General features: G+C 48.3%; 1 protein-coding gene across 1 annotated transcript in view; it reads right to left on the bottom strand.

Moving 5' to 3' along the window:
• Nucleotides 1–12844, bottom strand: part of TRIM35 (tripartite motif containing 35) — a 27071-nt gene continuing 14227 nt past the window's right edge. The window contains exons 3-6 of the mRNA XM_081810433.1: nucleotides 11845–12075; nucleotides 8863–8885; nucleotides 7943–8061; nucleotides 1–6606 (exon numbers count right to left, since the gene is read on the bottom strand). Of these exons, the coding sequence (XP_081666559.1) occupies nucleotides 6029–6606; nucleotides 7943–8061; nucleotides 8863–8885; nucleotides 11845–12075 (951 nt within the window). The 3' untranslated portion in view covers nucleotides 1–6028. The remainder of the gene's footprint in view (nucleotides 6607–7942; nucleotides 8062–8862; nucleotides 8886–11844; nucleotides 12076–12844) is intronic.

A 12844-nucleotide genomic window follows, 5' to 3' on the forward strand; every position in this document is an offset into this window, starting at 1 on the left:
TGGAACGGGACAATAGTTTTATTGTGCGTGACTGATTACTGTTTGTAGCAATAATTTTTCAAGACCTGCCCCTCTCTGGAATAACCTTGGTTACACTTCAAACATTATGACTCTAGTCCTTTTTCCAGACTCAAAACGTAGGCAGAGCTCCTGGTGTCATACCCGGGTCCTTAAATACCTCACCTGCAGCAGCAGTTTCTACCACGTGCAGGACACTAGGTTTCAGCTAGTGACACAGATCGTTCATCACAGGATGTTAGAATCGGAAAAGGCCTTGAAACAATTATGCAAGTGTCCCAGTTCCCCTTTTTACAGAAGACAAGTTGAACAGTTTTCTCTTAAGTCTCACAGTTATTTAGTAGCAGAACCAGGTGAATGAAACAACAGTAAACTCTCAACCTCGGAGTACATGCCAGACCTATCCTAAGCGTTTTACACATTTGCTTATGTAGTCCCATAACCACCTTATGAGGTGGCTTATTATCGCCATTTGTCTTAAGGTATCCTTTTTTTTTTTTTTAAAGATTTTATTTTTTTTAAGCAATTGCCACACCCAATGTGGGGCTCGAACTCACAACCCCGGGATCAAGAGTCACCTGCTCTACCGACTGAGCCCACCCGGCGCCCTTGAGGTATTTTATATCCATTTTTCACATGATGACGCTAAGGCACTGAGAAGTCAAATAACTGTCCCAAGGTCACACAGTGGATGGTAAGACTTTGAACCAGGTTGTCCAATCCCACATCCCAACCTGGTAACCACTAGGCTATTTAGGTCCCTAGAGACCTTTCTGGGGATTGAAATTTTAAAAACAGATGTTGAGGTCTCAGGTTTATCTTCTAATGTCAGGAGCAACTAAATTCCATAGCGTTCCCTGTTTTAAAACCTAGCATGAAATATTTATTTTTTTAAAGATTTTATTTCTTTATTTGACAGAGAGACAGTGAAAGAGGGAACACAAGCAGGGGGAATGGGAGAGGGAGAACCAGGCTTCCCGCCGAGCAGGGAGCCCGATGCGGGGCTCGATCCCAGGACCCTGGGATCATGACCTGAGCCAAAGGCAGACGCTTAACGACTGAGTCACCCAGGCACCCCTAGCGTGAAATATTTAAACACAAGTGAAAAGCTAAATCCACCAGTTAGGCTGAATGCATGAAAACATCCATGGCATACCTCCCCCTTGACGACAGGAAAATACTTTAATAACATCTTTTATTTGGGGTATTCTCCTCTTGGTTGGGTTGCCTAGGGATACCGATCTGGAGTATATGCTCCTAAGTGACATTGTATTGGGAGAACCAGAATATACTCATGAACAGAGTATGTGCTATGCATTAAATATCTCTGGAAGGATTTTTCTTTTAATGGTAATATGGATTGTCCACAGGAGGGGAGCGGAGTATGTGGGCAGAAGCGGGAGACTATTCTATGTACCTTTGAAATTTACAGCCACATAAATGGATTATCTACTCAAACAATACACACAAATTATAGACAAGATCCTGCCGGTCTTTTTGTGTGTGTTGCATGTCTGTATGCATAACTCTGAACCCTATTTTTCTCGGTCACTACGACATAAGCATTTTCCCACAGTGCTGAAATTTTTCATAAGCCTATATCCTGTGTGTATAGATCCTTGTTAAAAAATCTCACGAAATTTGAGCACTCCCAAGATAGAGAACATGTATTTCTCAATTTCCTTTGGGATTTATTAATGTGCATCATTATGTCAACATTCAGAATCTCCCACTTCCTGAAAAATCGGCCAACATGTATTAGGGCTGTCCTATGTTTAGGATATATCTCATTTGTACCAAAAAAAAAAATTACCCCATTTGATCTCCATGACAGTCTGAGGTAGATACCCTAAACCTCTAATCTTCATTTTAGATGAGAGCGCCGTGGTTCAAAAGGTTTAGATAGCTGAAAAATCATTTGGTGGGTACCTGGATCCAGGAGCCTAGATTTCGGGTACCAGGCTTTCTCCTTACCAAAGATGTGGAGCTTTCAGGGACAGCTTCCCTGAATTCCAGTGTCTACATCCAATAATCCTGGTTATGCCAACGTGTGGTGGCAGCCAGGGAAGCCCTGGGCAGATCTCGGAAGGTAGCACCGAGCCCAGGACAACTGAAGGCAAATGAAGGAGGCCATCAGGCCCTGCGGGCCGAGGAAACAATAGGAAGCACTCCCAGAGGCGTACAAGTCCGCAGGGGCTCAGGAAGGTTGGGCAGTCTGCAGGGAGAGAGTAGGCAGAGGGGGCAGGAGCTGCTGCGGAGGGCTCTCAGGCGTCACTCTGGGGAGCTGGGAAAAGCCCAGGACGGCACACGTGCCGAGGACCCTGGCACAGCCACTCCGTGAACGACAGGGGTCATGAGAGACTTGCACTATTTGATCAACACACAGATGATGAAACTGTTGAGGGAAATTTCATCCTCCACTAGCAGAAGGAAGCAACGAAGGAGAGGGCCCAGGTGACTAAATATAACATTGTGACCTAAAAATAACTGGTGGCCGACATGGTAGGGACAGGAAGCCAGGGAGATCACTGAGGGGACCTCAGGTTATCTCCTTTGGTGTTGGCAAGCATGCTTCCAGCAGCTGCCATCCCCAAGTGCTCACCATGCGACAGCACGCGCAGGCATGCTACATCAGACCTTTATGAGGTGGGCATGATCCCCGTTTTTACAGATGAGGACAAGAGCTCAGTAAAGTAAAGAGTGTGCCCGGGGAGAAACAGCATGTACGTGGTGGGGACTATGTAACCAGAATTGGCAGTATAACAGATGCCAGGACAATCCAATTAAAATGGCCAGCTGAAAAACCAACCAACCAACCAACCCAGCCAGCTGTGTGAAGCCAGGCAGGGGGCTGAAGATGTCCTGAGAAGCCTGGGCTGGTGGGAGCTGTGCGGGGGGGGGGCAGGGGGCGTCAGGGACTCCAGGTAACAGAAGTGGAGCTGGGTAATGAACTCCAAATTGCACCCTGGAGAAATGTACCAGGGCAGGTAGGAGCAGGGTCACCTGGGTGAGAGGCGAGACTGATGCTTCTGGCATCAACACATGGGATGGACTGAAGGTAAGAGGAGACAGAGAAGGGGAGGCTGCCCAGTGGACTGCAGCCTTCAGCCTGGATGTAGTAACAAGGAGGAAACTAACATGGGGATGAGCAAGAGTAGAAGGCAAGGGTAGGAAAGGGTTCAAAAGAAGAAGAAACTTGTGCACTAGGGCTCTCTGTCAACAGGTGACCTGCCCCATGCCCATGCCAAAATCCAAAAATTGGGGTACCTGGGCTTAAGGGCAGTGTTGAAAGGGAGATTTCTAGGATGTACAAGTAACAAGAAAAAGTAAGACTGGACATCATCAAAGTTAAAAACTTCTGTGTTTCAAAGGGCATCAGCAAGAAAGTGAAGACAACCCACAGAAAGGGAGAAAAAATTTGTAGATCATGTATCTGATAAGGGACTTGTATTCCGAATGTATAAAGAACTCTTATAATTCAATGATACAAAGACAAGTAACCCAGTCAAAAATGGGCAAAGGATCTAAAGACAGTTCTCCTAGGAAGATACAAAAATGGCGAACAAGCACATGAAAAGATGCTCAATATCATCAGTCATCAGGGAAATGTAAATCAAAACCAAAATGAGATATCACTTCACCCCCGTTAGGATGGCTAAGTTAAAAAACAGACAATAGCAAGTGTTGACAAGGATATGGAACGACGGAACCCTTGTGCACCTCTGATGATTATAAAGAATGGCGCAGCTCCACTGAAAAATAGCCTAGCAGTTCCTCAAAAGGTTAAACAGAGTTTCATGCATGCACCACCAAACCCACTCCTAGGTAGACAGATACCCAAGAGCATGGAAAACATACATCCACACAAAACATATGTCCACACATTATTTGTAATGGCCAAAAATGGAAACAATGTAAATGTTCATTAGCTGAAGAATGGCATATTACCTGATCATGAAAGGGAATAAGGTCACATACATGCTACAATATGGATGAACTTATGCTCACGAGAACACCGAAAGGAAAATGTCAAAAGAAAAAGTGGGTTTTAGCTCAAATATCATTTTTATTTAAAAAAAAAAAAAAAAAAGAGGTCCAGTCTATCCAAATTATCCTATTCAAAAACCCCTTTCCAATATCTAAGTTGGAAATAAAAAACATTTTTAAAAGTTTATTATAACTAACAAAAGAATTCCAGGTCAAGATTGTCCTAGAGATTATATTTGATGGGCTAGATTAATACTTTAGAGAATGCACACTGGTCTCATATGTGTTGGCCGCCAAAGTGCCTTGAGCTCCCTGAGACTGACTGCCTTCAGATGGGACGTGCACATGCCAGTCTGCCAACATTCCAACCTGGTCCCCTTCACCCAGTAGCATCTCCTACCGCGTCCTTCCCTGTGCCCCCCACCAATCGTACATATCATGTTTATAACCACCTCATGGTTTTGAATCGTCCTTTCTGTTTAAATGTCCTTTTCTGTTTACCGGGGGCACAGGCAGGAGAATCTTGAGTTCTCGGTCAGGAACATGCTCCTGATGAGACCACCACCACCCCTACAGGCCAGTATTTCCTTCCACCGTGCTGTTTCCTAGGACAGGACAGCTGACAATTAAAAACACTCTTCAGGCAGGTGCGAGGAAGAAAAGGTGGAGGTGCAGGTCCGTAGGCACGGCAGGGCAGAGGCAGACGAAATCAGGATGAAAACACAGGGGGCAATAGAGCGAGAAGGAGCAGGCTGAGGCCAGCAAAGGCCAAGAGAGGTACCTCCGCCCTTCTCCCTCCAGGCCCCCCTCCCCGGACCAAATCCTCCCTTTCCTACCTCCTCACTAAAAAGGACCCCTCTTTCCTTCCTTTCTCATGACTTTGTAAGAATGAATCAGAGCTGCTTCCTTCACAGTAACTACAGGACATAATTTTCCACTCCTCCTACCTCATTTACAGATGAGGGAATCGAGGCCCACAGCAGGAACGGGTCTAAACTGTGGTTTTTAAAATCATGTTTGCAACAGTCTTTCAAAGCGTGTAAATAGATAAATCAGAGCTGACCTGAGCAGGCTTGCCTCCGCCCTGAGGGGACAAGAGGGGGCTCTGTGGAGCGGTTTTAAAATACTGGTATAAAGTGACAGACTTGGGCCTGGGTCCTGCCCCAAAGCCATAGCAGCGGCACTGTATGAATTAGATTTTCTTATTTTCCGTATTCTTGATACTCCGACCACAGGGAAACTGCTCCTCCCAGGGCTAGCCAATTCCCGGGGAAAGCAATCAACTCCCCTGGGTGCACGCCTTTCATATGCAAACCAACCAATCCAAGCTATTGGGCTAAACTCCCAACCACTTCCTTTACCTCTCACAGGGCTCTAACACTCCCTCCTGATCATCCCCCCCCCACCCCCATCCCCGTCATCCCTGACAACTGGGGGCAGCCCCTCTGCCCCAGAGCCCGCCAAAATTATTCCAACCAGCAGATCACAAACCTGTCTACCCAGACAGAGCCCTCCCAAGCCTGTTCTGTCACTAAAACCACAACAAAGTCTCCTACCTGGTGCTTCCTCAACTCCCTCTGCTTCCTAAGGGGCCTGGTGCTTCCCTGGTGGCTCCCCCGGCCCACGTGGTGGGGCCTTCCTCTTGGGAATTGTAAATAACCCACTCTTTCCCACTGCAGCCTCACCATATCCAGATAATAAAACCCACATGCTAAAATGGGCCCATTCTTCTAGAAGCAAACATCATCCCCAGACATCCTGGAATTCGGAGTTAGAAAATTCACATCCTGAAGGGGCCAGGACTCTGGGGAGTGAGGTGTCCCCCGGATGACTTCAGAAATGAAGGAGGCGGCTTGGGGCCTGGAGCCACAGCAAAAGAACAGGACTGGTCAGCAGGCAGATCCTGGCAAGGAGGCGGACGGTTCAGAGGTACTGAGGTGAGCACGGCTTGAGGAAGACGGACACAAAGGAAGCAGGACCAGGACCCAAGTGCCAGGTGGCGCGGGGCAGGCTCTGGCCGGCCTCAGCCATCCAGCTCCTCCTTGACAGTGATGCGCAGGGGGCAGATGCGCAAAGGCTCAGGGGGCCCGTCCCCCCGCGCGCCCCCCAGGTAGAAGTAGGGCCGCACCTCCCCGAAGCGGGCGTGGAAGGTGTACAGGTGGCAGTGATTCTCGGCGTCGTAGAAGGACAGCTCGCCCTCCTCACACTCCAGCTCCACGCGCAGGCGGCGAGGGATGGCTGGGACCAGAGGTGACGTGGCCGGGTCCGAGGTCACGCAGTGGTCCCCGTCCACGCCCTGCGTGCGGCACACGTACCAGAAGCCAGAGCGGGTGTCGTGGTAGCAGCTGTGCGAGTGGCCCTCGGCGCCAGCGTCCTGGCGCAGCCGCACCACACCCACCCGCCAGCTCGGCAGCCCCCCCAGGTCCACCTCCCAGGTGTGGGAGCCCTGGGAGAAGACGCGGGAGCCCAGCAGGCAGGGCGCCGAGGAGAAGCGCTCGGGGTTCTCCACCTGCACTCGGTAGCCGTGGTTGGTGACGCTGGTGAGGTCATCGGACACAGAGAGCCAGCCGGCCGCGGTGTTGGGGTCGAAGCTGAAGGGCACTGAGAGCAGAGGCGGGAGGCGGGGGGGAATCAGCAAACCTCACGTGCCGCCCTTCTGCCATGCCAGTGGTGCCTGCCATCCCCCCAGAGCGACCCACTGCGTCCCGCCTGGCCGCAGCGCCCAGAGGGAGCCGTCGGGGCCCAAGGGGCCATGCCACGGGTTGAATCGTGCCCCACCAAAGGGGATGCTCAAGTCCTAACTGTCAGTGCCTCGGAAGGCACGCTTATTTGGGAATGGGGTCACGTGACTAGGATGTGCTTAAGATGACATCAGACAGGAGTTGAGTAGGACCTTAACCCAATATGACTGTTGTCCTTAGCAAAGGAGAAGAGACACAGACACGTGAGGGGAGGCGGCCAGGTGGCGACAGGGGCCGAGATCACAGGGCTACAGCCGGCAGCCAAGGACAGCCGTCAAATGCCAGAAGCCAGCAAGTGGCAAAGAAGGCTCTCCCTATAGGATTCAGAGGGAGCATGGCCCTGCTGACAGCTTCATTTTGGACTTCTAGCCTCTGGGGACTGTGAGCAAGTAAATCGGTCATTTAAAGGCATCCAATGTGCAGTCCTTTGTTACGGCAGCCACAGGAAACCAATAGAAGCAGGGACCCTGGATGCTCACACAACTCCCGTATGATGGAGAGAAACACGTAACATTCCTCTGGGTCACTGACAGCTGTCTCTATAAAATCATGACGTCACCGTCAGCTTGGGTTGTGCACAAAAATACCACAGACTGAGTGGCTTAAACAACAGAACTGTCTTTCTCATAGTTTTGGAGACCAAAGTCTGAGACTGGGGTGCAGCGTGGTTGGGTTTTGGTGACACCCTCTTCCTTGTTCACAGATGGCCACCTTCTTGCTATGTCCTCACAGGGGGGAGAGAGGGTCAGGAAGCCAGCTCTCTGGTGCCTCTCCTTATCAAGGCACTAATCCCATCATGGGGCTCCATACTCATGACCTCATGTAACCCAATCACCTCCCAAAGGCCCCACCTCCAAATGCCATCATATCGGAGGTTAGGACTTCAACGTATGAATATAAGGGGATGCAAACACTCAGTCCCTTCATCACCTATACAGTACCGTTCTGAAAAGAGAGGGCAGCCGGTTCCTCTTTCTGCAGAGGTGGCCGAGTGTCAGGACCCAAAGAGGAAGGGGTTCTGCCAAGAGAGCTTTGAGCGGTGGGGCAGGGGGTGGAGAGGGCACCAAGGGACCTGTCTGAAAGGGGCTGGAGAAGGCCCTACAGGGTGGGAAGCTGAAAGAAATGAGTCTGGCTGGTTCTCCGCCTCACATGAAGTGCCTTCTCTGACTGTAACCCCTGGCTGCGCCCCCACTCACCGGATTCTACAGACGTGACCATCTTCCGCCAGATGTGGTACTGCAGGGAGTCCAGATATTTGCAGATGTCGATGAGCATGCCGGGCTGGACCGGTTCTGGCTCCATGGTGCAGAAGAGGCTGGAAAAGGAGAATTGGGCCGGGTGGGCAGGGCCAAAGCCAGGCATCCTGGGCCTAACTGGGTGAGCAGGAAACAGGCAACAGGACTCATTCCTGGCCACCCTACCCAAGACAAAGCTGGGCTGGGCTCTGATGGGACAGGAGCCAGTAGCCAACTAGGCTGCTCACAGCTCCTCAGGATTCAGTATGCAGGGTCAACCTGCCCCAGCTGGGAAAAATATAAATAAGAGGTTCTCAGACATAGGTCCCATCCTTGTGGGCAGAAGTCATACGTATATATCTGCTCATGGGATGTCTGAGGCAGAAGGGACCTTAAGGGTCCTCTAGTCCCAATGTCTGAAGGTATCATTTTGCTTGAACACCTCCAGTGACAGGAAACTCATTACTTTCCTAAGCATTCTCTTCCATCTTTGTGCAGCTCGGACTGGAGTATAGTTCATCACTGTGAACCCAAAAGCCATCAACACAAACCAGCCTCTCTCAGGGACAGAGGCTAACCAAGAGACAAGCCTAAATGTTGGGAGGACCCGCTGGGAAATACAAGCCGTGTGCAGGATGACGCATTCTCTCCCCGCACAGTGGATGGTCATTTTCCACACTCAGGAAAACAACACTTCACCACTCCCAGTTGAAGTGGGATGACTTGAAAGAGGACTCTCTCCACCTGGCCAGTCCCCACCACTCCCTCTGGGTTCCACCCAGCTGGCTTCATCACCTGCCTGGCCCTGGAGCCACTGCAATGGGCACCCCCGGTATTTCTGCCTGCTTTTCCCCTCCCCTCCACCAGCCTTGGCAACTTACCGGCGTTTTCGGCTTTTGTGTTTCTAAAAGAGAAAAAAAAAAGAGAGAGAGAGACATAAACACAGAGGGAAAAAAAAAAAAAACTGTAAGTTTCTGACCTCAAAAGGAGTCCTACATCCCATTAGAGGACTTAATATTGTTACGATGGCAATACTCCCCAAACAGATCTACAGATTCAATAAAATTCCCATCAAAAATTCCAGCTGGCTTCTTTGCAGACACTGACAAGCTGATCCTAAAATCCATATGGAAATTCAAGGGACCCAGAATAATAGCCAAAACAATCTTGGACAAGAACAAAGTTGGTGGCTCACATTTCCCAATGGCAAAGCGTATTAAAAGCAAAAGTTGTCAAGACAGTGTGGTACTAACATAAGGACAGACATAGCCCAGTGGGCACTGAAAGTCAAGAAGTAAAGCCTCAAATTTACTGTCAATCGGTTTTCTACAGGGTGCCAAGGCCATTCGATGGAGAAAGAATGGTCCCCGGTACACGGTGCTGGGACAACTGGGTATCCACATGCAAAAGAATGAACTTGGATTCTCACCTTGCACCATATACAAAAATTTTAAAAATTAACTCAAAGCCTTAAATGTGGAGCTAAGCCTATAAAACTCATGACCTTGGATTAGGCTATGGTTTCTTAGATATGACACCAAAAGCACAAACAGGAAATAAAACACAGATAAACTAGAATCCATCACAGTGAAAAGCTTCTGTACTTCAAATGAAGTTACCCAAAAAGCGAACAAATAACCCATGGAATGGGAGAAACTATTTATAAATCATAAACCTGATAAAGGTTTAGTATGCAGAATATATAAAAACCCTTATAATTCAACAAGAAAAAGACAAACAACCCAATTTAAAAAATGGACACAGGGCTGGAACGCACAGTTCCCCAAAGATATACAGATGGCCAGCAAGTCCCTGAAAAGATGCTCAACAGCATTAGCTGAAGAAATGCAAATTAAAACCACAATGAGATACCATTTCACAGCCCTGCAATGTCCATTAAAAAAAAAAAGGAAAGTAAAAAGGTCCGTGTTGGCAAGGATGTGGAGAAATTAGTCCTCATACACTGCTCATGGGAATATAAACTCTGCGCAGTCACTTGGAAAACAGTGTGGCAGTTCCTCAAACAGTTGAACTTACTAGTTACCATATGATTCAGTAAATCTCCTTAGGCACATACTCAAGAGAAAGGAAAAAGTACATCTACACAAAAAGTTGCACATGAGTGTTTATAGCGGTGTGATTCCTAACAGCTCAGAAATGGAAACAACCCAAATGCCCATCAACTGATGAATGGATACATAAAATGTAGTGTATCCCTACAATGGAATATTATTCAGCCATGTCCTGATACATGCTGCAACAGGATATAGTTTCAAAACATGCTGAGTGAAAGCGCCAGTCACAAAAGGCTGCATCTGATAGGATTCCATTTATGGAAATCATTCATGGAAGTGTCCAGACAAGGCAAATCCTTAGAGGCAGCAAGGAGATTAGCGTTTGCTGAGGGCTGATGGTGGGGGTGGGGGGCAGAGGAGGGCGACAGCTAAAGGGTATGAGGTTTCTGTTTCTGGAGACAAAACGTGCTACAGTTGATTGTGGTGATGGCTGCACAACTCTGTGAATAGAGTAAAAACCACTGGATTGTACATTTTAAATAAGTGAATTATGCAGTAGACGAATTATATCTCAATAAAGCTGTTACATATATATATATATATATATATATAAATTTAAAAAAAGTCACAAAAGCATCCCTGAAAGCACAATAGGTCCTGGCCACTCCCAATTTCCTGAACAGAAACAGCAAAGAACCCAGCTTTTAGAACCCACCAAATGATTTTATCATCAGGGGCATTTTGGAGACGGGAGACACCAGGGTTCAAAGCTTTGTGTGAGGCAGAAAACCCACAAGAGTCCCCAGCCAGGATGTGACACCTGGCCTGAATGGAGGATGTACCTGTCCCTTCTCAATCCACTCTACAAAGTCTCCCCTTTCCAGAGAGTTCAGCTGTTCTCTAAGTAAAGGAGATCGCTCGCTATCCCGACTGATTTCCAAACTAGCTTTCCAGTTACAGACACGTCTCCATAAGAATCATGGGGTGGGGGGGGAGAGGGGAAGGGGGGGTGAAAAACAAAAAGAAATAAAGAAAATGAACGAAACATGTATTTTTAAAAGAGAGAATAGAGTCATCCTTTTCTTAAGAAAGCAACAGAGAATACCAAAAATCATATTTAAATTTAAAAATTAAAATAATTGTATAATTTTAGAATATTCCATTTTGTCTTCTTTGTAAAATCCTATAACCCCTGTCTAATTATGGAAAAAACATCAGGCTAACCCAGAGTGGGAGGACACTCTGCAGGCTATCTGGCCAGCACTCCTCGGGTCATGAAAAACAAAAAGAATAAGACACTGTCACAGACCAGCAGAGACCGGGGCACAGGACAATTAAATGCGATGTAGGTCCCCGGACTGGATCCTGGAGCAGAAGGAGGATATTAATGCAAAAAATGGTGGACTCCAAATAAGTCTGGAGTTTAGTTAATTACAATGCACCAAGGTCAGGTTTCTATGGACAAATGCGCCACGAGGCGATATAAGGTGTTAACAATGGGAGGACCTAGGAGGAGGGGTCTACGGGGCACCCAGCACTACCTTCACAACTTTTCCACCTTGTTTAAAAGGTACTCTGCTGTATTAAGGAGTAGAAAGAGAAGAAATAGAGTGCAAGAGTACAAGAGAGGCAGGGAGAGGGACAAGGAAAGGAGAGGCAGACAGAAGTGAGAAAGTCCTCAGGAACCCCGCTCTGCTGAAAATCCCCTTGGCTTCCTGACAAGCAGGGCACCTCCTCCAGGGGCTCCTCCGGCCCAGTACCCCCACCCAGCACCTGCCAGTCTCTGGCTCCCCAATGGCTCCCGACCACCTGCTCCCTGTCCCTGAAGCCAGATGGCGAGCCCCTCACCATGAGAAAAGAAACATCATCCTCCTTCATCTCCACCTGCAGCCGCTCAATCTCATGGGCCAGGGCTTCGGTGTCTTCCGCCAGCCGCTTCATCTTCTCCTCCACCAGACACTGCTTCTGCCTCGCCTCCTCGGCCATGGTGTCCAGGATGGCTTGCTCCTCCACGCGCAGGAACTCGCGAAGCTTGTCGAACTCCTGCCGGATTCGCCCTTCCAGCCAGGCAGCCTCCACCTACAGCCCAGAGCAGGACGGGGCCACGGAGGCTCAGGCCCGGAGGGAACCTCTCAGGCAGCACCTGGCCTCAGGACTCTCAGGTTTCTAGCAAAGGAGCGCTCTTTTCAACAGAAACCGTGGGTGGAACCCCAACAGGTAAAATACAGACGCAGTTTTATTAGCACACATTTTTAAGTTTAAAGTCACACAGCATGAGGTTGTCTCGATAAATTAAAAAAATCACATCAAATCTGCTTATTGATAACACCTGTCATCTGTATCTTCCTCAACACACAATATTCTGTATCTTGGCTGGGTACACCATAGCAAGGGAAATCCTGAATCACAGAAACGAACTGTTGTAAATAACAACGGCTTTTAAAAATTATCTGCCTTCCCATCTTAGGACTTCAAATCTGTCTGATGCAGAGGCTTAACAAAAGAGTAGTAGAAAGCACTTATTTTAAAGCTGAATCATTCACAATATCCGTACCCCTAATCATAACTACAAAAAGCTTTTTTAAAAAGTTAGAACAGGGGCACCTGGGTGGCTCAGTCAGTTAAGCATCTGCCTTCAGCTCAGGTCATGATCCCAGAGTCCTGGGACTGAGCCCTGCATGGCAGCTCCCTGCAGAGCAGGGAGCCTGTTTCTCCCTCTGCCTCTGCCTCTCTCTCTCTCATGAATTAATAAATAAAATCTTTAAAAAAAAAAAAAAAAGTGGAAGCTTGGAGCCCAAGTAGGAGGCCGGGTGAGAAACAATGGAGACAGGACCAAGATGGTGGGTGG

This window comes from Leptonychotes weddellii, chromosome 2, assembly GCF_054177405.1.
Source record: "Leptonychotes weddellii isolate Sample4059 chromosome 2, ASM5417740v2, whole genome shotgun sequence".
Lineage (NCBI taxonomy): Eukaryota > Metazoa > Chordata > Mammalia > Carnivora > Phocidae > Leptonychotes > Leptonychotes weddellii.